This window comes from Penicillium vulpinum (assembly GCF_028829585.1).
Source record: "Penicillium vulpinum strain IBT 29486 chromosome Unknown utg000003l_segment0_segment0, whole genome shotgun sequence".
Classification (NCBI taxonomy): domain Eukaryota; kingdom Fungi; phylum Ascomycota; class Eurotiomycetes; order Eurotiales; family Aspergillaceae; genus Penicillium; species Penicillium vulpinum.
Genome location: NW_026643243.1, coordinates 1,034,289 through 1,058,161, shown reverse-complemented (window position 1 = coordinate 1,058,161; position 23,873 = coordinate 1,034,289). Strand labels below are relative to the sequence as shown.

At 47.1% G+C, this 23,873-nt stretch overlaps 10 protein-coding genes across 10 annotated transcripts; 9 read left to right on the top strand and 1 right to left on the bottom strand.

The window, feature by feature from the left end:
* Nucleotides 1–73: 73 nt before the first annotated feature.
* On the bottom strand, nt 74–1,552 carry N7479_005510 (COP9 signalosome complex subunit 6; the record flags this gene model as incomplete). Its single annotated transcript, XM_057253207.1, has 3 exons — nt 74–525; nt 585–1,061; nt 1,114–1,552. 3 exons carry the CDS (start codon nt 1,550–1,552, stop codon nt 74–76), a joined length of 1,368 nt encoding a protein of 455 aa, XP_057107069.1.
* A 60-nt stretch (nt 1,553–1,612) lies between these two features.
* Nucleotides 1,613–3,562, top strand: N7479_005509 (uncharacterized protein; the record flags this gene model as incomplete). The annotated part of the gene is made up of 1 exon (XM_057253206.1): nt 1,613–3,562. One exon carries the CDS (start codon nt 1,613–1,615, stop codon nt 3,560–3,562), a length of 1,950 nt encoding a protein of 649 aa, XP_057107068.1.
* A 303-nt stretch (nt 3,563–3,865) lies between these two features.
* N7479_005508 (DNA-directed RNA polymerase III subunit C31) lies at nt 3,866–4,783 on the top strand (the record flags this gene model as incomplete). The annotated part of the gene is made up of 3 exons (XM_057253205.1): nt 3,866–3,973; nt 4,078–4,324; nt 4,401–4,783. 3 exons carry the CDS (start codon nt 3,866–3,868, stop codon nt 4,781–4,783), a joined length of 738 nt encoding a protein of 245 aa, XP_057107067.1.
* Nucleotides 4,784–5,317: 534 nt separating this feature from the next.
* On the top strand, nt 5,318–7,417 carry tah18 (NAPDH-dependent diflavin reductase; the record flags this gene model as incomplete). Its single annotated transcript, XM_057253204.1, has 4 exons — nt 5,318–5,476; nt 5,537–5,712; nt 5,762–5,860; nt 5,923–7,417. The coding sequence occupies 4 exons, from the start codon at nt 5,318–5,320 to the stop codon at nt 7,415–7,417; spliced, it is 1,929 nt and encodes a 642-aa protein (XP_057107066.1).
* Nucleotides 7,418–8,478: 1,061 nt separating this feature from the next.
* On the top strand, nt 8,479–9,479 carry N7479_005506 (electron transfer flavoprotein subunit beta/FixA family protein; the record flags this gene model as incomplete). Its single annotated transcript, XM_057253203.1, has 3 exons — nt 8,479–8,529; nt 8,690–9,338; nt 9,397–9,479. The coding sequence occupies 3 exons, from the start codon at nt 8,479–8,481 to the stop codon at nt 9,477–9,479; spliced, it is 783 nt and encodes a 260-aa protein (XP_057107065.1).
* Nucleotides 9,480–12,141: 2,662 nt separating this feature from the next.
* On the top strand, nt 12,142–14,397 carry N7479_005505 (lipid-binding SYLF domain-containing protein; the record flags this gene model as incomplete). The annotated part of the gene is made up of 1 exon (XM_057253202.1): nt 12,142–14,397. The coding sequence occupies one exon, from the start codon at nt 12,142–12,144 to the stop codon at nt 14,395–14,397; it is 2,256 nt and encodes a 751-aa protein (XP_057107064.1).
* Nucleotides 14,398–16,515: 2,118 nt separating this feature from the next.
* Nucleotides 16,516–17,618, top strand: N7479_005504 (BTB/POZ domain-containing protein; the record flags this gene model as incomplete). Its single annotated transcript, XM_057253201.1, has 2 exons — nt 16,516–16,770; nt 17,343–17,618. 2 exons carry the CDS (start codon nt 16,516–16,518, stop codon nt 17,616–17,618), a joined length of 531 nt encoding a protein of 176 aa, XP_057107063.1.
* Nucleotides 17,619–18,263: 645 nt separating this feature from the next.
* Nucleotides 18,264–20,011, top strand: N7479_005503 (cytochrome P450; the record flags this gene model as incomplete). The annotated part of the gene is made up of 5 exons (XM_057253200.1): nt 18,264–18,465; nt 18,516–19,366; nt 19,438–19,548; nt 19,612–19,778; nt 19,837–20,011. The coding sequence occupies 5 exons, from the start codon at nt 18,264–18,266 to the stop codon at nt 20,009–20,011; spliced, it is 1,506 nt and encodes a 501-aa protein (XP_057107062.1).
* Nucleotides 20,012–20,363: 352 nt separating this feature from the next.
* Nucleotides 20,364–20,984, top strand: N7479_005502 (YbhB/YbcL family Raf kinase inhibitor-like protein; the record flags this gene model as incomplete). The annotated part of the gene is made up of 2 exons (XM_057253199.1): nt 20,364–20,484; nt 20,581–20,984. The coding sequence occupies 2 exons, from the start codon at nt 20,364–20,366 to the stop codon at nt 20,982–20,984; spliced, it is 525 nt and encodes a 174-aa protein (XP_057107061.1).
* A 560-nt stretch (nt 20,985–21,544) lies between these two features.
* On the top strand, nt 21,545–23,741 carry N7479_005501 (putative poly(ADP)-ribose polymerase PARP; the record flags this gene model as incomplete). The annotated part of the gene is made up of 5 exons (XM_057253198.1): nt 21,545–21,635; nt 21,899–22,162; nt 22,222–22,992; nt 23,088–23,179; nt 23,229–23,741. 5 exons carry the CDS (start codon nt 21,545–21,547, stop codon nt 23,739–23,741), a joined length of 1,731 nt encoding a protein of 576 aa, XP_057107060.1.
* Between the last annotated feature and the right edge of the window lie 132 nt (nt 23,742–23,873).

Below are 23,873 nucleotides of genomic sequence, written 5' to 3'. Positions count from 1 at the left end.
CCTGGCCACCATGTTGCTATTTGTGTGGGTATTTCGTAGGTTGATCGTAGAAGTAGTTGAGAACTGGCTACAATCATGGATACATACTACTGCCAGGACCCCCACGCCCACCTTGGCTGTAGAACTCCTCATTGAAGCTCCTTTGCAGCATGGAGGGATCTTTGCGCGTGTTGGCTACGTGACGCGCAGTCTGAATGACTGCAGATTTGCGGCCGAGTTCGCGCATGGCCTTGACGTTGTCGCCGAGTTGGCCAAGTAGCGAGATTAATAGCACGTCGTTGCTTTGTGAGAGTACTTCGGTGGAGAAGGTGCTTTGCTCCGACGGAGAGAGGATGGACAGGTGCGAGAGGAGAGAGTTGATGTTGCGGAGGATAGGGTGTGACAGATTAGTCGTAGATGTATCGTCTTTTGAACTATCTGAGCTGAAATCCGCTTCTGAAAGACTGGCGAGGTAAGATTTGATAAGTGAGACGCGGGATTCGAGGGTGCGGACGGCATTGAGACGAGTGGTGAGGCTTGCGATTACTTTTTAAATCGGTCAGTATTATTCAAGTATCGATTGCCTTGAGAGTATGAAAGCTTACACTCTTCTTCCTCTTGTGAGAGTTCAGTCTGCGAGCTCTGCTTATTTGACTCTGTCCGTTCTGTCTGCTGCGCGCGCTTGGTCGACTCCTGCGTCGCATTCAAAGAAGCGGTGCCAGAAACTTGAACAATAGTGTCGATACCAATCATCTCTGATTCTCCTGTTTCCACTGAGTAAGGCAGCTCCCTGAATTTGATATTTAACGCCGGCTCCTCGCCATCGACCTGCATGTCCTTGCTTGCATCAGCGGCGGTCTCGCCTTCATGAACGCTCTCGTACACGGTTAGCGGAAGCTTGCCGCCATTTGAACCTGTATCTTGGAGCTGTGAGGGATGAAAGGCGAGGAAGACGGCAGATTCGTTGTAGTCTTGGATGATCTGTCGGTGGAGGGGGAGATGGGCGTCATTCGGCCCGGTCGATGGCGCGGTTGACCACCATCCAACAAGGTCAAGAGGGGGATCTTTGTGCACGTCCTTGACTGTGATATGTTCAGTTTATACTCTAATTGATCTTAGGGGTGTTCCGCGTACACTGCTGAAGACGTTCTTGAAACCACGCCGCTGGTAGAATAATCTCATCGTTCAGTCCGCAAGTAACCGGGCACTCGAATGCGTGCTCGAGTGTTATCTCTCGTCCATTCTGCTGGCCTAGAAGACCGCCAATTATCGGCCCATGCTGCTGTCGGGCAGCGTGTCGGGTAATTTGATCGGAGACAGTGAGGAGAACAAGTGGGTGTAGCTGAATATGGAGACCCGAATCGGATGACTTCTGAGAGACTAGACACTGCGGAGGCTCCATAACTGTAGGTTGCAATCCTGGGATGTAGAGGAACTTCTGGTGAGGGACGGAGTAATAGATACGCTTGGTTGATGCGGTCATGTTTGGTTGGTTTGATGTTGATGCCTGAGGCGGGTATGAGCTTTCCCCGCGGCGCAAAGGGCGAGCTTCACCTATCACAGAGGCATCCATTTCGAGTTTAAATCTGTGAGTTGGTTTTGGGGAAAACTGAAGATATTCCAAGAAATCAAAATGACAGTTCCTTCGACGTTTGATGCAGTGAGATCGCACCTCGCTCAAGTCCAGGAGAACCCCTCCACGGCCTTGGACATTCCTCTCATCGACAAGTTGAAGTTGCAACTAGTCGAATCCACCGATCATGTGGTCCCTGCCACTCTCCTGTCGCAAATCTCCGTGCTCCTTCCCATCTTACAAGAAGACCCTACGCCTATTACAACCCTTGGAATCAGAGCTACCGCCTACTTCACCTTCACCGATCTCCAATCTATCGATCCTCCGATCAATCTTGTCGCTGGTTTCAAGGCCCCGTCACCACCAATCAATCTCCTAGCTCTCTCACTTTTGGCTAAAGCTGGTCAAAAATCCAGCGAAGCTGCCATAGTTGCAGGTGATTCAGACTTAGTGGCTTCACTCGTGGAGCTGTGGCTTTCAACATCTTCGACCGAAGTCGCACAGGCCGCACTCGACACATTATGGGCGCTTTTGGAAGTTGATGTCGCTAATCATCTGGAAAATGGAGAATATGAGCATACGGGTGAGGAAAGTCATGCAGGACAGGGACTCTTGTGGAGGAGGGTGTTCACTGATAAGGATGTCTACGGTCTATTGTTCGGGCTATGTAGCCTCCAGAGTGATGCTCCCGGTGACCTTTCTAAACGCGAAAGAACGCTAGCGCAGGGCAGGCTAATGACTTTCTTGGTGAAAGCCGGGAAACTACGCTGGGACATCATTTCAATGGCCCAAGTTCCGGAAATCGAGGCTAAATACCAGAGCAGTAGTCTCCTGCATTTTACAACCTGTCATATGGTCCAAGAAAGCGATGTCTTGATGCATATGACTCTGCTCAACTATTTCCGCGAGCTGCTAGAAATTGATGGGCCGGGCCTTGTCGCTCGAAGCTCTGTGCAGTCTACTTCGACTTTCTCGTCCCCTGCCCTCGACTTCCTTGTCGAACACAAGCTGCATTCCAAGGTGTTGACTTATTATCTCGATGAGTCTAAGCTGGACTCGGTGGATCTTCTCTACTTATCTGGTCCAATCATGGCATATGTGGCTCGATACGCTGAGATGTATCCCAACCACTTGTTGCAGAATCCCTCTACCCTACTTGATGGGATTATCTCCCGCATTAACAGATCTCTCGTCATTCCTACTGCGCAATGGGCACACGGCGAGGCACCAACAGGTCACTTGGCCATTTTAGCTTCACTTCCCCGAGTGCTTCTCGTAGAAGCAGGCAAGCATGGTGCCAACCCGGTTCTCGCAATTCCCACCAATCCTCCAAACGGCGAAGCTCTGGATGTTCTAGCAAAAATTTTCCACGGACCTCAACGAACTGAAATTTCTGATTCAATGGAGTTGAACACATCCGGCTCAACCCCAACTGACTGGGACCGCGAAGCAGCTGCCGCGCGCATTCTCTACTTCCACTATGTCAACCAACATCTCACTTTCTGGGACAATGTCGTAGGCGCTGCTGATGTCCTAGTGATGAAAGATATTGCTTTGTCGGCTATAACTTTCATGAGGGCTATTACAACAGCGAACTGGAAACCCTCACCTGCAGCACCTGCCAACACGAATTCATCACGGTTCCAGCTACCCTCTGAAGAGAGTCTGGGCCAGCTATCCCCGGCTACTAGTGGATTTTTCCCCACATCAGGAGCATGGGCAGTTCTCACTCCACCTGCGCTGACCACCCTTCTCCCATATCTTTTCAAGCCACCTCGCTCCTATGCAGAGTTTGTCGGGGGTGGTGCAGGTGATTCCCAAAGTGTTGTTTGGAAAGTCGCCACTGCCAAACATGATGTTCTCGTAGCGCTGCACCGCCGGTTGCAAGAAACTGATGGCCAGGTGGAAGGGTTTGAAGATATCATGCAAACGCTACAACAGCGTGTGAATGAGGGTCCCTGGGGACCCGTGCAATCTGGCGGTACTCAGATATTGACTGCCGGGCTATGATGTTACAATAAAAGTAAAGAAATGCAAGTAGCTTATTGATTCCCATTTAGTCTCATGTTCAATTAAAACAAGTTCAAGTTCAATGGTCTATTGTGCACGGAGTACAAAACAAAGATCTGCACCTGTTATCTTAGCGCCTACGCGGGGAAGCCATTCAGCGAATCTGCCAGCCCTAGTGCTATTTCGGGTAGGCGGTAAAGAAATGTATTTTTCCGGAGTCATGATCATCTATTCCACAGTTATATCATGAAGAATGATCCATATTCGCTAACCCATATTAATTGACCTCTTACTATCACAATTATGTCGCGTCGTGGGGCGCCAAAGGGCAAGAAGCCCCCGGGTACAGAGTTTACTTGGGATGCCGACCCTGGTGGGGAGCCAGACACAGCTCCAACGCCGTTGTACCCTGTATGTTTGCTTCTTTGGCCTGGCTTTCCGGGAAATCCTCCTCTCGCAATGCACCGACTTCTATCATGTCGAAATCTACAGAGTCTGACCTGCCCAATCGCCAGAAATACACTGTCCCCTTTGCTCGAAAGTTGAGCCCCGCAGAACAAACCCAGGTAGACTACTACCGAGAATTGCGCGAAAGCTTTCACGAGGGCCCCTTTTACTCTGTTCTTGATGCGTCATCCTCCAACGCCAAGAAAGGCAGCGCTGCGCGCGCCAACTTTGACGCTTTCCACGGCATGCCCACTTATTCCGGCCGTTATCAGAAGAAACGGCGCACCCTCCCCAAGATCACCGGACGCTCTTATTGTAAGTTTATTCTGCGAGCGTTTTTTGGTTCTTCTACGGCTTCAGACAACTAACCCCGCATACTTGAACCGTTCAGTCTTGAAATTCTTCCCCCGCGAGCTATGGCAAACCCTTCAGCCAAACTTCCGACCCGACGCGTCCCTAGATGGTTACCAGGCCCAGGCTTCAGTCGCTGGAGTGAAGCGTGGTTTCGAAGACGAAGAAGACGAAGCTGGGCCTTCGAAGCGCACGGCTGGCGGCGATGACGACGAGGATGAGGGCGATGCAGATGCAGATGCAGATGAAGCCGCATTGATTGATGGAGATGATGAACAGGAAGAGGAACTTATGGATGACGATTTCTCTGAAGATGATGATGAAATGGGCGGCGATTACAATGCCGAACAGTACTTCGACGACGGAGAAGATGATATGGGTGATGAAGACGGTGGCGGCGGTGGCGGCGACGATGACTTCTGAAAAGCAGATTCATGATACCCTTTTTTTCTTTCAATTTAGCCTTACTATGGCTCTTCAGCGGCCTGACTCATGCAAAAGAGGCATGTTCTTTGTATCTATTCAATGCCACTGTGAATTATTCAGTCTGTTCAGCGCAAAGAACTCTCCAGTAACCCAAGCGATTGGGATATTCGAAGCAAATGAACCACTCTGTAGAGTAACTATACAACCAGTTACTATGTATAGTCCAAGCGAAACGAGCAGCGAGAACTCGTTCTTTAGGGCCTAGTAATGCAAGACGGAGCGTTTGTTTGTTCGTTTAAACCCAACAAAAAGATAGTTTCAGGGCAAATATTGACCGACATATGATGACTATAGAACTAGATTCGCCTTGACGCCGACATATTCAAGGCTTGTATAGAAAGATCAACCTGGGTAGACGGTAGATAGGGCGGTGGGTGTTCGATAAGATTGATTGATTTTTGGATGACGTCAGCCGATTTTTGGAGGGGCACAGCAAAGAATTGTTCAGACACTTCGATACCAAAGCGCAGAATGGGCGACACCGAAAGTCCACGTCCCTGGGAACGGTCCGTGCTCATTTTATATGGCTCTGAGACAGGCAATGCGCAGGAAGTGGCCGAGGAGTTGGGCGCCTTAACTGAGCGGCTCCGTTTTACGACACATGTATCCGAGTTGAATCAATGCAAGCCAGTAAGTACTTCGCCGCAATAACAATGATCCTCTAGAGGCCTAACACTCGTGGAATCATAGCAATCCATTTCTTCATACACACTCACCATATTTGTGGCCTCCACTACCGGACAAGGCGATTTTCCGGCTAATGCGCGGACATTTTGGAAGTCGCTCTTGTTGAAGAAGCTGCCTGCTACATTTTTGAATGGCGTGAATTTTACTTGTTTTGGGCTAGGGGATAGCTCATATCCCAAGTATGGAACCTATATCACTATCGTGGGTTTCAATGGCTGATTGTGATAGATTCAATTGGGCGATACGCAAGCTACATAAACGACTATTACAACTTGGTGCAAACGAGATCTATCCCACAGGCGAAGCAGACCAGCAACATCCAGAAGGGTCAGTATTATTTAGTTATCATGCTAGATATCTGTTCACAGCTTACATGACTTGACACACAGACTCGAGGGAACCTTCCTACCATGGATGACGGATTTTCGAAAACATTTGCTGGGTAGGCATCCTCTCCCTGCTGGACAGCACCCGATCCCAGACGATGTGCAGCTCCCACCAAAGTGGAAGTTGCAATTGGTGGGGGAAACCGATTCGGTCCCAATACCCCAAGCTGCCGTCGCAAATGAACATCAAGCTTCTTCGGATGAATATCCAGGACTAAACCATCTGGACCATGATTCCCGACCAATCCCATACGCGCTATGTGCGACATTGACTAAAAATCGACGTGTGACTCCGCAAAAGCATTGGCAGGATGTGCGCCATATCACCCTGGCCGTCCCAGAGTTTGTCTCTTACGTTCCCGGGGACATGCTCGCCATCACACCGAAAAGCTCTCCGGTTGATGCCCAAACTCTTATTGACTTGATGGGTTGGAACGACCAGGCAGATCAACCAATCTCTCTCGTTCCCACAGGGGATATTCCATCTCCACCGCCCATTCCTAGCCTTGATTCATATCCCAATCTCACCCTCCGTGCCCTCCTCATAGATTACCTTGACATCAAAGGAATACCCCGCCGATCCTTCTTCTCCACAATCGCACACTACACCAACGATGAAATGCACAAAGAGCGGTTACTAGAATTTACAAATCCGGAATATCTCGACGAGTTATGGGATTACACGACACGCCCACGACGTAGTATACTTGAGATCCTGCATGAGTTCGATACTGTCAAAATCCCCTGGCAACACGCAATCTCCGTTCTCCCGATCATGCGTGCCCGCCAGTTTAGCATTGCCAGCGGCGGAAAACGCAAGAAGACCGCTGATGGCAATACCCAATTCGAACTACTCATTGCTATTGTCAAGTACCAGACAGTTATCAAGAGAATTCGCGAGGGAGTCTGTACGAAGTATCTCTCCGTCCTCCGACCAGGCAGCACCCTTCAAGTTCAGCTCCAGCCCGGCGGTCTCAAGTCTTCAGTCCAACAACTGACGGCAGCAACCGTGCTCATTGGGCCGGGCACTGGAATTGCACCTCTGCGTTCCATGCTCTGGGAGAAGGCAGCCCTTGTGCAAGCTTTCCGCGAGCAAAATCCCGGCGTCACTCCACCAATCGGTCCCACCATTCTCCTGTACGGAGGCCGAAATCAAGAATCTGACTACTTCTTCGAGGAAGAGTGGACGGAGCTCAGCAAGCTCATCCCGCTGCAGGTACTTACTGCCTTTTCGCGTGATCAACAACGCAAGATCTACGTGCAAGATACCATACGCGAGAACTTCCCGCTCTTCTTCCGCCTGTTGCATGATATGCAGGGGTCGGTTTATATTTGTGGTTCCTCGGGTCGCATGCCTCAAGCCGTGCGCGAAGCGCTCATCGAGGCCTTCCAGCATGGAGGAGCTCCTTTGCCGGGGCAACCTTTCACCCGTTCCCAGGCTGAGGGATATCTTGTTAGCATGGAGCAAATTGGCCGCTACAAACAAGAAACTTGGTGATTGGTGTGAATACTTGATTTGCACTACAACGGAATATGAAACTTTTTCCACCCATGCCAAGGTGCGTACATGTTCATAGATGTGTTACATATGGAAATATTTCCGGACATATCAGCAGAGCTGGAAAACCTACATAGGAAGGTCACTATTTATGATGCAGCACAATTTCGAGTTTCAGTTTATTATTAGGGACAACTCACTAGAAAACAAAAAGATATATATTAGGGTTAGGCTTGGGCATAACTGTACAGTTTATGGCCATGTCAACTAATTATAGTAGGGTATTTCTCCCAGTCTTGTCAAATGCCAAACCATATTCATTATCACGATATGAATATGTAGGCTGTATGGTTAACCTCGGCAGGTTCGGTGGTGTGACTACGGCAGAGAATTGCGGCCATCAGCGACTTCCTCGTACTTCCATAATTGCCTTTGTCCGTTAGGCTTGCTTCAGGGCTCTGGGCCCTTATTATCCCATTTCGGAAGTAGCCACATAAGTTGTCGGTCTACTGGGAAAGCAGGTGTACAAATGTACAAATGTATCATGCACGACGATGTGTATAAAGGAAGAGATTGCTAACTGGTAGTATATATATAATGAGTTAGAATATCAATATAGTCGAATGAGTATACATACTACTTTCCCTGTTAATCCCCCTTTGTATCTTCCCATACAGGCACTTCCTTCTGGTCTACATAGTATGTACCTAGGTTATGCCACCATATGTCATACATATTGTACAATGTAATTTCTAGCGTTGTAGGTCGAGAGTAACTTGGAATCGGTTAACAAAAATCAAACATTAGCAATACAAATCCCAGGCTGATTCTCGATACCTGTAAGATTTACATGGCTCCGACACCAAGCGCTTGTTGTCACGATGGCCGCAAATGCTCACATTGCTATGAGGAGTAAGTGGTGCGACGAGGGTTAAACTCGGGCCGCGTCGGCGTTTTTTTATTGCTTGGCACTCCGTCACCGCACGCTTTCTCCCCCCAGTCTCCAATCTTCCTTGCATCAACTCAGGAATTGGCTGTTGCTCGACTACTGACTACACAAAATGAGCGGCCTAAGGATATTGGTGCCTGTCAAGCGGGTGATTGACTATGCGGTAGGTCAAGTGCCCATTCAACTATGGCCCCTCCAAATGCAGCTCCGGGCGACCGATGCTCGGAGCTGTACCTCTCAACAAACAGGGTCTCCATGAACCATCCCACCACTCACTCTGGGATTGGAATATCACGACTGACACCCACGTCTGAACGCAACAGATCAAACCCCGCATCAACAAAGCCCAGACCGGTGTAGAAACCACTGGTGTCAAGCACTCCTTGAACCCATTTGACGAGCTCTCAATCGAGGAGGCTGTCCGCCTTCGCGAGCGCAAGGGCCCCATTAAGGTCGAAGATATCCTCGCACTTTCCGCCGGCGGCCCGAAATGCGCTGACGTCCTCCGCACCGCCATGGCCATGGGCGCTGACCGAGCCTTCCACATCGACGTACCGGACAAGGGCGACGGTGGCCCAGAGCCGCTGACCATCGCCAAGATGCTGCAGGCCGTCGTGAAAGAACAGAATGTGAACCTCGTGCTGCTGGGTAAGCAGGCAATCGACGGTGACCAGGGTCAGACCGGTCAGATGCTTGCTGGTCTACTTGGGTGGCCCCAGGCTACGCAGGCCAGCAAAGTTGAGATTAAGGATGAGGCTGGTACCGTTGAGATTACTCACGAGGTTGATGGTGGCGTTGAGACTCTCCGCGCCAAGTTGCCTATGGTCATCACTACGGATTTGCGGTTGAACGAGCCGCGATACGCTAGCTTGCCCAACATTATGAAGGCCAAGAAGAAGCCCCTCGAGAAGAAGACGCTTGCCGATTTTGGTGTCGAAGATACACGGCGGTTGAAGACTCTTAATGTTACTGGTACGTACTTTTGGTGGCTCTGCTATTTCATACGTGGGATTGAGCTAATGTTCTCTAGAACCCCCGCCACGAAAGGGTGGTGGCAAGGTCGAGGATGTCGATGGCCTTGTTTCCAAGCTTAAGGAGCTGGGTGCGTTGTAAATGCGCATGCGCTAAGCTTGTTCTTGATTGTACTGTGATTTTATACCATCGCCTTTGAAATGTTATCCACTAGATGATTCGTCTTGCGTATTTCTCCCACAGTTTCTGATGGCCATACTGTGGCGAGGCATTTGTGTGTGTTGGATGCTAGATCTCCATATAAATGAAAACGTATTTCTTTATAATTGATAGTTTATACTAAGCCAACTAGTTTCAATCGGTTGTTCGATTCGGCATTCATTGAGCATTTACATTGTCCATGGTTCGCAGGGGCCACTCTGCTGCAACATCGTGGATCATATTTCGCCACGGCGGCGCTAGTGGCTAGATCTCGTCTGTGGTCGGGGAACTATGGAGTAATAGCCGCGCCCCATACGGAGTACATATAGGTCGCTGGACTGGTATTGCCAATATGTATTACTCTTTCGACCCAAGCTTGGAAGATCTTTTTATTGAATCCTAACTAATTTGACCAATCGGAACTCTATAGCGCGCAAAGGTTGCATCTCAGCCCGAGGCAATAATATACTTCTATTGTCAGCCACAGTGCCTAACCCCCTATTATTGGTTATGATGAAATGTTCCGAGAGCCTCACAGACCAAGCTTGACGATCCGATTAGCATTGCAAAAGTACTAAACAAGGATATATAGTAGATGATTCTTGTATTAACCTATCAAGCTGACTACATTGGCGTAGATATGTTATAAAATCAGCATCAATGATCTAGGATCTTGCATCATTACCTGGGGATACACTATATACGCTGGCAACTCTCTCAGCTGAAAAGATCTCTGTCAAACATTGAATCACTAGCCTAGGGAAAACCGAGCCGACGGATAGGTAGATTGCCTATAGCGTGGTCGATCTACTCCTAAGGTCTAGGCTGAGCTGTCATCTACGGGATCCACTAGGGCTTGAAGATGGAACAAATTAACATTAAAAATGCGTGTTATGTTTCGAATATATTTTTTCTTTTTCAGCACGGAGTACATGTACGGGGTAGATAAAAAAAAAGACCAGGGAAATGCCTTTGCGTTCTGGTCCTAGGGGTCAGGGATTTTAATTTCCCAAGGGGGATGTGAGGTAAATATCTGGACTGGTCATTTCTGAGAGTCAGATGTATAGAGTTAAAAGCAATATCAATTCAATGTTCCAATACTGGTAATGCACATTCACGTACCGAGTACTACGTTTAAATACCTAAGTATTTTGGCTGTAATGCTAATAATAATTAATAAATATTAAAGTACTAATTTATTATCTACGGTAGTAATTCGTAGTATTTATATGACTATATAGATATATCCATGGATGTATATATTAGTTACATTAAGTTAGTATGTAGTGCAGCGTAAATGATTGCGCCTACTAGGCACTAGAAATCTATGGGATATTCTGAGATTATGAAATTTTATATACGCAAAATCTTAACACCCTTGGCCCCGCACTGTATGATTATACAATATTCTGCCAGTCAAACTATTATCTGCCTAAGATTCGCCAGGTAGCTATTATGGCCTACTTATCATGTCAAAATTTAGCCTGCTGAATAGAAACTAACCTTGAAATTCTTGAGCATCTTTTGAACAGGTGATTCATATATTTTGAGCAACATAAAACATAACTTGGTGAGCATTTGGTTTGGTAGGCCGTAGGGTCGATATATGGGCGGTGTGATAGGTGGGTCTCTAGAGGTGTTGACACTTTCGAAGTTTGACCGAGTGGTTATAAGGCGTGACGTTTTGCGTTAGGTGATTATCATGATAATCTATGATCTTCACGGGCGTGAGTTCCAATCTCACAGCTTGCATGTTACATTTCCTTTTTACCAGTGACCTTTTTGGCCCCTGTAGGTGATTTAGAACATATGTAAATGGTGTAGATACAGTATCGATAAAGCCTAGAAATGGTGGATAAATGTGGCTAGGATTACATATGTAGGTATAATAGGTATAACTTCTAACCCCTAGGAGCTTGAACAATCTATATTGCATGTACATGCCTACCTAAATAATAGCTCACATAAACTACATACTCTGGACCAAGGTATACTGTGTATGTACTGCGTACAGAATATAGATTCATATATGTACATACATACGGAGTACAAAACATCCATACATGTATGTATTTAAATACATAATGCTGCAGTAAGAAAAGAAACCCGGGAAAAAAAACGAAAAAAAGAAATGAAAAAATTGAAAAAAACCCCAAAAAAAACCATCTGATCCATGGATGATGACATTGCCTCTCCGAACTTGGAACCATGGAAGAGCATAACGTTTTTGTTCTAGTCCAGATATTAAACCCTTCCGCCTGACCCCGATTAGAATTCCTTTTTATAACTTCCAAGTTTCTCTTTGCCTCTAATTTCTTTCCTTTCCTATCAAGTTGGTTCTTCATATACGTTCGCAGACACATTCCTCCCCGCATTCCTCGGTGCCGCAGATCTCCGGACCTCTTCGACCTTGGATTCCCGCATTAAGAATCTGTCCGTATTCATGCTGTTCGCGGCGCAAGTCGTGTTTCAGATAGTGCTTCGTGTATAGATCGACGCTTTGATCAGCCTCTCGCGGCTCATAGCATATCCAAATTTCTGCCTACTCCTTCAATTACCCTATAATAGCATTCAACACTCTTCTATTTCGCAGTTACTCGCCATGGCTCCAAATCGGTGGGAGAAGACCAAAAGCATCTCGAAAAAAGGCTTCGACAAAGCATGGGATACAGTCGACAAGCTCGGTGGCCCTGTCAACCGCCTATCACACAAGCTGGGCGCCGAAGCCTTCTGGCCCATGACGATCGACAAGGAAGCCGATAAAGCCGCGCGAATCCTGCGCAGCTTCTGCAAAGACGGCTTCTATGCTCCCGATACCTCAACCGGCACGGACGAGAATGGCAAAATCAATCGCCCCAAGGGTAAGCAGCAGCGCGTTCTCCAGAAGATCCCAGCAAAAGTCATCCAAAAGGCCAAGGGAATCGCCATCTTCACAACCATGCGCACAGGTCTATGGTTGAGTGGCTCTGGCGGTAGTGGCGTGCTGATGGGTCGCGTCCCTGAGACCGGCGAATGGAGCCCGCCATCCGGTATCATGTTACACACGGCTGGCATCGGCTTCCTCGCCGGCGTTGACATCTATGACTGCGTGGTAATCATCAATACCCATGAAGCGCTGGAAGCTTTCAAGAAATTCCGCTGCACTCTCGGTGCCGAGGTTAGCGCAGCTGCGGGACCCGTAGGTATAGGTGGTGTCCTCGAATCCGAGCTTCACAAACGCCAGGCACCAATTTGGACATACATGAAGAGCAAAGGACTGTACGCGGGTGTCGCGGTCGATGGCACGATTATCATTGAGCGAACCGACGAGAACGAGCGCTTCTACGGCGAACGGATATCCGTCGACCAGATTCTTTCCGGCAAAGTCCGGCATCCGCCCCGCGAGCTCGAAACTCTCATGCAAACCTTGAAGGCCGCCCAGGGCGACTCTGATGCTGACGAGAGTCTCATCCCGCCACCGGGCGAAACACCTGGCGATATGGAGCTGACGGAAGATGGACAACAAATCTTCGGCGTGCCGGCCGTGGATGACCCTGATCCATATGGAGTGAAGGCGCTGGAGGCGGAGGGGCTTTTTATCCGCGAGGCCGGCACGAAGGTGAGACCAAATCATGATACCTTTGAATTTCGACCCAATCTGGACAGCCCCATTTATTCCACTTTCTCGCGGCGCAGCATTGATAGCTCGTCGCGCAATAGCTGGCGCGCAAGTGTGCAGAGCTCCAGGAGCTATGCTAGTGTCGACCGTGGCACGCAGACTGATGACATACAACTAACTGAGCCCACGCCAGTGAGCCGTGCGTCTTCTCCCAGCGCGAAAGGACCGCCTATCAGCCATCCGCCGAGAAGTACCTGGGATGAAAATGATGACTCTCAATGGGATACGATTGCTATCCACGGCAATGAAGAGCATGTGAAAGTCCGGCAATTAGAGGGCCAGGAGGCGGAGGATAGAAGAGCGAAAGCAAACGCTTGCGAAGATCTACACGATGATCCTGAGCTTGAGGATGACGACGAGCACTTCGAAGTCCATGAGGTTACCAATGCCAAGGTCACACCGGCGGAGATTGTCCCACCCTCGCCTACGAGGGTAGAGGAGCAGACCACAAACAGCGACACCAAGCCTGCGTCGCCGAGCTTCGCTCGGGCTCGTTTGGTCACAATTCCGGCGCGCACCCCACCTGCCTTGCCTCCGCGGCACCCACGCCATCACGTCGGGGGATCTACCTCAAGCCGTGCGTCAACATCGCCTACCGCCCTCTCTCGTTCAAGCCGTGATACCTCACGCACAGACGTCACTGAAGGGGCAGAGAATGTCGAACACGTGGATGAAACCCCCCACGCACTTCCATCCCCGCAGAAGGCCAAGAGTAACCCAGATATCATTGCCCCGAGCGATGATGAGGAGTTTGTTGACACGAAATCGGAGCTCCAGACCGAAAAGGAGGTGTTCCACTCTGCTGGCGAGTCGGAAATTGAGGACATCATTACCCTCGAAGACCACACTCTCGCCAAGCCCAGTGGGCAGGAGAGCAAGACGGACAAAGAAGACAAAGAAGACACAGAAGATAAAGAAGACAACAAACACCTTACACCCGGGACGTACGTTGCACCCGACGAATCTCCTCGACTCTTTAGGTCTCCCGAGGTCCCCAGGCTTGCACCCAATATCGATGATACCCCGGAGCTTGAAGAGACCCTCGAGGAGATCGAAGCCAAGCTTCAAGCTCGGCTTGAGGAACCCGAGGGGCAGAAGTCCGAACAGCCATATTCACGCGTTGCTGACCGCGAAGAACACGAGGAGTCTCCCGGTGGGACCAAAGTGGATACTACCTTACCCCATGTCAGGGGTGAGTGATCTTGCGTCTTAATTATTTTTCTGCCTTCTCTTTGCGCTTACCTCGGCCTTCTCGTTTCCATCTTTTCCCTCACAACACACATTCCCATACTACTCACCTGGCTCATCTCGGAGTTCCTGGGCTATCGAGGCTCCATTTTCTATACCTATCTCATCTCCATTTCTCACCCCCTAAAACGGATTTTCGTCTTTTTTGTTGGTTTCTTGATTTTAGCGTGTCTGCATTTTAGCGATTGGGGGTATTTGTTCTTGTTCCTGGGTCAGATCGGAGGTCTTCGGGGGTTTTTACTTTTTATTTAGAGAGCTTCCGCTCGAGTTGCATTATATCTTGATTCCCGGACTTGGAACACAATCCTTTGATTTTCCGATTTTTATCTTCAGCTTTGGTCAATTAAGTTCTTTTAGACCAATAATTTCCTTTTTAGACCAATAATTCGGCGTCGTACCGTTGTTTTGTAGCTATGCTTCATATGACTGGAAAATAGCCCTAAGTAAATCAGATGTCTCATCTCAAGTACCTAAGAATTTCTGTGACTTTGCTATCCTTTTCTTCCGAGGGAAAATGAAATATAGTATTTCTACATGTAACAATTAGAAACTCTCAAGGGTTCTTTATGCTTCGGTCTTGGGTTTCTATTAGGGTTGTCAATCTCGCTCACCCCGTCATTGTCACAGACAACTGACGACAATTTAGAACATGGTTGACATTAGACTTCCGCAAAGCCCACAAATGGGCCCCCACCCCAGGCCCAAAGCCCAACCCATAGCCTATTAATGGGGGCCCTAGAGGCCCCCATTAAAGCCCATCTCGGCGCTGATAAATCGGCCTCTGTAATCACTGTATTACGATCTTCTACCGGTCGTATAAAGTTCAAATTTAGAATCTAGATTCATAGTAACTATAATAGTATATATTTCAATTCTAAATAAGATCCGACTAGTGGAGGACGAGATATCGCGGAAAGTATTAGTTTTGATATTTGCTCTTAGATATATATTTAGGGTTCATACAGGAGTACCACTACTACTTTCTAGAGAACCTCTGTAATTTTTAAATCATCTAAATCAACGTAGTTTTTCGCATTTTTAAACGTAATATAGAGATATACCTAATAACTAATTCTAAATCATCTAAATTAATAGAATATTACCTTAGGTATAATAGTGAGAAACAGTACTAAACATAGGGTAATTAAAAAAAAACTAAAAAAGGGGTTCATCTTTACTTGGTATCTCGATTTCTCGGTATATTTGCATTGTTTGAGGCCCATCGATGGGCCCAAAACCCGGCCCATTTACGGGTTGGGTCGGGTTGGACTTTGGGCTTTATGGGCCAGTGCGGAAGTCTAGTTGACATGATGCATTCGGGTAGCAAGGCAGCGACGCCTTGCTTTCTTACTCATATTAAGTCAGACCTCCTTTTGTCCTCACAGAGCTACATAGTGAGCTCTATGGCAGTAGTTGGAGCATCATCTACATCCATTCTTGATAATCTCCTTCGTTGCTTCGTAGTGTGCCTATGCTATTATAACATTTTCTTTTGGGAATAGTACGAATAGCCCACATAAATCACTTTTGTACAGCTTCATTGTCTTGATACTGTTGCTTTTGATTGAGGGTACTTGAGTTATGATTATTTTTCTCAACATACTAGTGCCTCGCAATATCTTACGTCTTATTTTTCCTTCTCTGCCGCCTCGATCTAATATAAGAAGACATTTCATGTATTTGAAATCTCTCCCACTTCTAGAAGACCTTACTATCTATACAAGGTGAACGGCAATAACCAAAAGACGTTGTTTGTTGGCATTCATTTGCTAGCAAGTGACGGACTTCGGTTCCTAGGTCGTCGACTTTTCTCTTCTCTCTTCTTTCTTTAGCCATTCCTCTGCTCATCCATCTCACCTCTCCCCACCCATCTCAGAGATCTCAGATCGGTACTTAACCTTTCGACTACATATCCTTTGCAAGACTCATGAGAGGACCTTGAGCACTCTCACATATCGGCCTTTCTTCCCAAGCGAATGCCTTAGGCCTCTTGGGCGACACTCAAAACACAAACAAAATGGCACAAAATACCGTGCGAAACTCGAAAGAAGACCTCAAGAAGCAAGTATCATGACTAAGTCTATCTGTTTGCTGCTACTAATTCGACCTAGGATTCAAGGACCGATACTGACAATCACGGTTGGGGCATCAAGAGAACCTTTCCATGTCCATGAATCAATCATCTGCGCTTCTTCTCTCTTTTTCAAAACAGCTATGTCAGGATCGTGGAAGAAGTCCAACGAGTACACTCTTGAACTCCCGGAAGATGACCCCAGGACATTTGCTCTATATTCACACTGGCTTTACTTCGCCAAAATCCCCGTGGTTGCTCGTCTAAATGCGACAGATGAGAGATCAGCAGAAAACTTCTCCCGGGAGTATCATGATCTTGCAAAGGTGCGAAGGTGTATCCCGGCCAGGGGTCGGAAACCAATATTAGTAATATTGATGCCTGAACATGCCTGAATATTTGCCGGCAGAAAATATGAATACCTGAATTACCATAACAGACCTTGGGAGAAATTAAACCTTGAATTACTACCGAGGTCGACAATATTGATGCCTTAAGAAATGGGCACAAATATGACGCTATTCGCACCTATACAAATCCTGGAATCCCCTTCTTCCCGGGAGGGAGGCTTCCATTTGAGAGCTTCATTTACAATACACTGTAAGAGCGGTGCCAAAAGGCGGTATATAATCAGGCACCATCAGGCATCTTGAGGCATCTTAAGGCACCAATATTAGTAATAATGAGTTTCCGACCCCTGGCCGGGATACACCTTCGCACAAAGGCATATGTGCTCGGTGACAAGTTGCTCGATACCAAGTTTCAGAATTCTGTTATCGGCGCAATCATCGAAAAACGCTCTACACCTGATACAAGAACCGGAAAGCGTTACCTTCCCCATCAAAACACGGTCAATTTTGCGTTCTACAACACGACCAATTCTGCTGAAATTTGCAGCCTGTTTGTGGATATGTATGTGTATAGTGCGGAAGCCGGATCCCTCTCCACCGAGTTTTCAAAGGAATTTCTCTTTTCGGTTGCCGAAGCTTTCATCAAGAAAAGATCGCCCCTTTCTAAGCGCTTCAAAGTATGCGACTACTACGTGCGTCCGGCAAGGGAGGGGCAAAGTTTGAAGCGAAAGCGCATAAAAACAGAGCTTTAGGTAGGGCTCGGGGCTCATTTTCAGCATCTCTCTGGTTATTCCAGTATGACAATGTCTTCTATGACTTCAGTCGTCTTCCCACTTTGTTGTGAATGACCTCTAATTTCAACCCCCAGACAGTGATTACAAATATAATCCTGGTTCTGCTCAGATTGCGACTCCACCGCACTCAAAAGGCTATGTAGCAATAACCTGGGCTAGTCTCAGCATACCCCAAAATCAATTACTCAAGAATAAGGCGGCACATGGACTATCACAATTGAGGGATCTAGTCCGATATTGCCGCTGTTGAGGATCCAATGTGGGTTAGGGCCATGCACGGTAGCCATTGGCGCATGCTGACCTTCTTCCCATTGGTGTTTCCAAGTACCCCGTCTTCTGACTACCCCTACGCTATCGTATCATTGCATTTTCGTCAGAACTGGGCCATCTAAACTGAGTCCAAATGAGCCAATAGCCTTTCGATGATTCCACATCGGCTGAGTTGGCATTCATCCCTCACCCTCTGTGGCGAAACCCAAAAGAAGAGTTCATAATGTATATGATCATTTGCTATAATAGAGACGCTTCTTGAAAAATCTGACTTGCCTTTTTTTTTATCAAAAACTTTCTTTGAGATTTTGCATTTGCTGCGCAACCTTGAACATGGCTGGTATACTAACAATGGGAATAGGTGGGCTGGTAATATACATTGCCGTCAAAAGTATCTATCGCTTGTATTTTCACCCTCTCAGCAAAATTCCCGGGCCAAAGCTTGCAGCCATCACAAGCGGCTATGAATTCTATTTCAATGTTATCAAGGGAGGAATGTTTATCTGGGAGATGGAGAGACTACATGAGATATACGGTCCATTATACCAAGCACATGCAAGTATTATAGGTCTAATTTTTCATTAGGACCCATTATCCGTATTACCCCTCTTGAGGTGCATATCAAGGACTCAAGCTATTACGAAGAGATATATGCCCCGAGCAAGCGCAGACGTGAAAAGTCCGCTGAGTTGGTCGCTCGATTCGATCTCAAGGATTCGGGATTTTCTAGTATCTCCCCAGAAGACCACCGGAAGCGGCGTTCGCATGTTGAGAAACACTTCTCAAGGCAAGCAGTCTCCAACATAGAGTATTTGATATATGAAAATATTGAAAAACTCGACAATCATTTCAAACGCGCCTTAGAATTCCATAAGGTCATTAGTCTCGATGCTGGCTTTGCTGGGCTGGCTTCCGATGTCATTCACAAATATGTCTATGGTTTCAACAGTGGGAATCTTGACCACGATGACTTCAACAAGAGTGTGCGAGACGGAATCAACGGGCTCTTCAAATCCACTCATGTCTTATTCTTTTTCCCGGTCCTCCAAACTATAATGAACTCGCTTCCGTTGTGGTTGCTCAAAAAGCTTGACCCATTCGTGTATGCACTAGTGAGCCAGAAGTTGGACCTTCTTCGTCGGACAGAGGAATTCCTGCAAAACAAGTCGCCAAAATCGGAAACCCGCTCCGTCATGGAAGTCATGTGTGGCCCCAGCATGCCGGAGGATATGCGCGGCGCTGTTCGCCTTCATAATGAGGGATTTGCTATGATCATCGGTGGCACGGAGACAACTGCCCGATCGCTAGTTATTGCGGCATTTTATCTTTTGAAAAATGAATCGATCAAAACAAAGTTGCGAGAGGAATTACGGACAGTCATGCCCACCACCGAGTCTCAACCAACATGGAGGCAGCTTGAACAGTTGCCGTATTTGGTAAGTCCACTTTTTATAGTCTTTTTATGGTCTTATTACAGACTCAATGACCGATTAATTTCATCTCATAGTCTGCAATTGTGTGGGAAGCATTACGTCTGTCTACTGGAATTGCAAATCGATCGGCTCGTGTTGCACCTAATGAAGCATTGGTCTACAAGAACCACACCATTCCTGCTGGAGTATGTGAAGTCATCATTACCAGCTCTGATCCCAGAATTTATATTGACATGACCGAAATCTAGACTCCAGTCAGTGAGAGCAACTATTTTGTTCTCACGGACCCTGAAGTTTTCCCTGATCCGCACACCTTCGACCCAGATCGATGGCTACGCGCCGCTGCAAAAGGGGAGCATCTGGATAGATATTTGGTCAACTTTTCCAAAGGCAGTCGGATATGTGTGGGCATGAAGTATGTTATTTGAGCCGTTCTGCTTTCTTTCCAATCTCTAATCAACGTGTTATTGTAGCTTGGCCTATGCGGAGCTGTTTCTAGTACTGGCGTCTTTTATTCGTCGTTTTGACATGGGGCTGTTTGAGACAAGCGAAAAGGATATTGCTTTTGCTCGTGATTTTGGAACTCCATACCCCGATGAGGGAAATGGTCGTGTGCGAGTAATTGTCACAAAGGTGATTGAGGACTGAGCCTTTTGTACTGAAATTCAATGTCAATTTCAATCTGCAGGAAACCTGAAGACTACATATGTAGGAAAAGGAAGATAGCAAGGCTCAGTGTCCTCAAACCTGGTAGTACGAACTATACTATGACTGAGTAGCATTCGAGAACAATCATATCTATTGATGAATTTTAACTATAAGACCGAAAAGGGAAAGAGATATCAGAAGTTTAACTCCGTGTTAAGTCCGAAAGCTTGTGCAACTTTATTTTGGAAGGAGCCACAGCACTTGAGCACTGTTCCTTTTATTCTAAAATACACATCCACATCTTTCAAGATTCCGTCATTCTTTCATCGCATCTGGATTCAAAACTTCCAAAATGCCTTCGGACAACCACATCAAAGCGGCCATGTCTCTCATCGAGGACAAGTCTAAGGTCCTTGGTTTGACTATTGGCATTCACGAGAATGTGCAGCCAGGAACATGGCTCCCCCGCAAGTGTACGACGTTGTCCAATCCCTGATCTCATCTCCCCTTCTTTCCCCCCCCATTTTCGTGTAATAGGCAATTGAACCATGAACTGATAGAAACCACAGCAGCCCAAAAGCCCCCGAAACTCTTCTTCGCCGGCGCCAACCCCACCACCACCTACCTCGTTGTGAGCTTGGACATCGATGCACCTTTCCCCGCCTTCACAATTCTGAGCCCCATACTTCACTGGATTCAGTCCGATATCCAGCTCATCGGCAATGCCGCGCTCGCGTTCGATGCGCCCTTCGTCGCCAATTACATCGGCCCTGCTCCCCCTCCTGCCAGCGCGCCCCATCGATACCTCTTTTTGCTGTATGAACAGCCTGAAGGCTTTGATCTCACGGCCCATGCGCCTGTTGCTGGCAGGACAGTCAGCAATTCGAATCGCATGAGGTATGATCTGGATGCCTGGGCAGAGAAGGTCAATCTTGGTCTTCCTGTGGCTTTCAACTATTTCACCTGCAACTAGGTGCTTTCTTATCAACATCAATCGGATTTGTGGTTTAATGGAGTTCAAGAAGGAGGATACGAGGTCTCTTGTGGTTGGTTTGATTCTCGAGTCCGAGGACATCCTGGTCTCACTGATTATCACCCAATGCATATTGCTTTGCTTTAGTTCAAAACTAATCAACAACTCTCAACTGAACATAAGCTTCTTTTCTGTAAATCATGAACGATACGCACGCGTATCTTCTTTTCCTTCGTTTGACTGCAATATACGGAGAGAGAGGCTTCTCGATAAGCCACTTGACCTGAAATTTGCTAGATATTTTCGGGTATATGCATTACAGTCCTTAGCCTCAGGCGTCAAAGGAGAAGTCCGGGAGGTTGAAAGGAGGATCCGATAGCGTCTTTGTTGATTGTTTGTCTGACAACGCCATTGATGTAGTGGCATCAGTGATTTAAAAGGGCAATCAGCTTCTTCTACAACGATGTTCTGGATTCAGTTCCATGCGTACTTCGTCCTTGGTTCTTGTTTAAATGCCCTCACGGAGTTGGAATTAGTGTGAATCTTTTTCATCGGGAAAGATGGCTTCCAACAAACCAGTAGACAAGCTGGCCGACAATCTCAAAGGTTTGGTCATCGGTGCCAGTGGTACGATACCTGGGTATCAACATGGTATGTTCTTCCTCAAGTCAAAGCAAAGTCAGAGAGAGAGAGAGGCACCCCCTAGATATCCGTTGATGACACCCCATGATCTAGGACAAATCAAGCGGATGGTCGAAAAATGTGGTGCGAAGTTTGCGTCAACTAATGTCAGTAAATGTACTCATCTGGTGACAACAGAGAGTTATATCAAGAGAAAGTCGAAAAAGAGTTGGTAGCATCAGGTTTTGCAGCCTCCAATCTGAAATTTAACTAACAGGATGATTTTGTTTCAGTCGATCGGGTCCGCGAACTAGAAGGCTGCGAAATTGTGAACATAGATTGGTTGCTCCAGAAGATCGAAAAGGTTGTTCCGGAGAGTGTTAGGAAGCAGATATTCAAGGAGGAAAATAACGGTACCGAGGGCAAAGGCAAAAAACGTGAGCGAGAATCTTCGATTGAGGATGACAAAGTTAGCTCCTGGAAGAAAGCAAAGGATGAAGAACAGATCAACCTCAAGAATCTGATCGAATTGGTTGACGAGAAATATCCAGAGCCGAGTTAGTGATGCGATACAGGATTTCTTTCACTTGAATGTCTAACCCTTTTTTCATATTAGGTAGTACGCTTTCCGTTTGGCAGGACGTCACGGGATTGATTTGGGATGCCACACTGGTCAGAGCTCGTTTGAAAAAGCAAGTCCAAGTTTTGCGCATTCAACTTCTCGTTCATCGCGAATTACAAACATTCCACACATGGGACTTGCAGTGCCAATTTGGATCGTCTGAGGCATCAAAATCAGTTGGAGCCATGGGAAGTTTTGATTCAGCCAAGCATACCTTTGAGGAGAAGTTTAAGTCGCTCAGTGGTTTAGCCTGGGAAGATCGAAATGCTATTCCTTCTTCCAAAGGCTGGTTTGTCCTTGAAATGCATCATAGGGATGTTCCCGTCTTCACCAGCGAGATCAGCCTGTTGCCTACAAGCATTGAAAATGTTTTGAAAATCATCTTCACCTCAGGAACCTTCAAGGGCTACCTCAATTTGCTAAACAGGCTTGGGCGTAACATTTTGGTTGCAAACAAAGTGGACAAGAAAAGACTCGTGTTTGGGATTGCAGTTTTGGGCAAACTGATGGAGCTCACCAACCCTGAGCTAGCGCCTGGCGACCACTCCCAGGCAAAGAAGAGCTTGTGCAGGATCTACGAAAGCTTGATTCTCAAAACTGGGTTTCTTTCAGACGCCAATGATACCATCAGAAAGGAGTTGGAATCCCTTGATCTCTTACTCATGTTGCACGATGCTAGCGAGATTCTGGAAAGAAAATTCCAGTCTTCCTCATTGGCCATGAGCCAAATATCCCAAGTACTTGGTCTGGCAAAATTGCTCCCAGGTATATAATCTTTTTCCTACCTTCCTATTGTAATTTATTGGGTCTTTTTGCCAAATACCAAAACACCAAAACATGAAGCTGACCCTTGATGACAGTGAAGGAGGATTCGACTGAGTTCGAGATGCTCCGGGAGTATCTTGAAAAGACTTCCAGTCCGAATCACGCGTATCAATTTGAGGCAAGCTATGTTCAAATTATATTGGCAAAATCCTAATCTAATACTTTCACCTTTTTAGGAGGTCATCGGCGTGTTCCGTATCGAACGTCCTGGGGAAGCAGAACGTTTTGCCGAGTGGGAAAAGGCAAACCTTGCTGATGTTGGAGACCGGCGACTTTTGTGGCATGGCTCAATGGCTAGCAACTTTGCAGGGATCTTGAGTCAAGGGCTGCGTGGCGATGGAATTGTCAGTACCGATGGAAAGCACTTCGTTCCCGGTGTATTCTTTGCCGATATATCCACCAAGTCAGCAGGATATTGCCGACAGAAAGGGGAAGCCTTGATGTTGCTATGCGAAGTCGAGCTGGGAAAATCCTCAACCCTTTCGCATCACCATGCTGGCGGCACTATCCATAAAAAATGGCGCGATGCTGGATATATTCACCCGGATTTCAAGGGGACCCAAGTGCCAGATGTTCACGCCGGAACAAAGAGTTCAAGCAGCCACTCGGGTCTTTACAACTCTGAGTATGTCGCGCACACTCCAGCACAGATACGTCAACGGTATTTGTTCCACGTCAAGATTGTTTGAAATGTCACGGATTTCAGGGCGAAGATGTTCGAGGGGTTCAAATATTTGATTTGCTGACTACGGAATGTGGAAATTTTCTGGTCGAAGATGTCTGGATTTATGCTAGTGGAATAATATGTTGGAATCTTTATT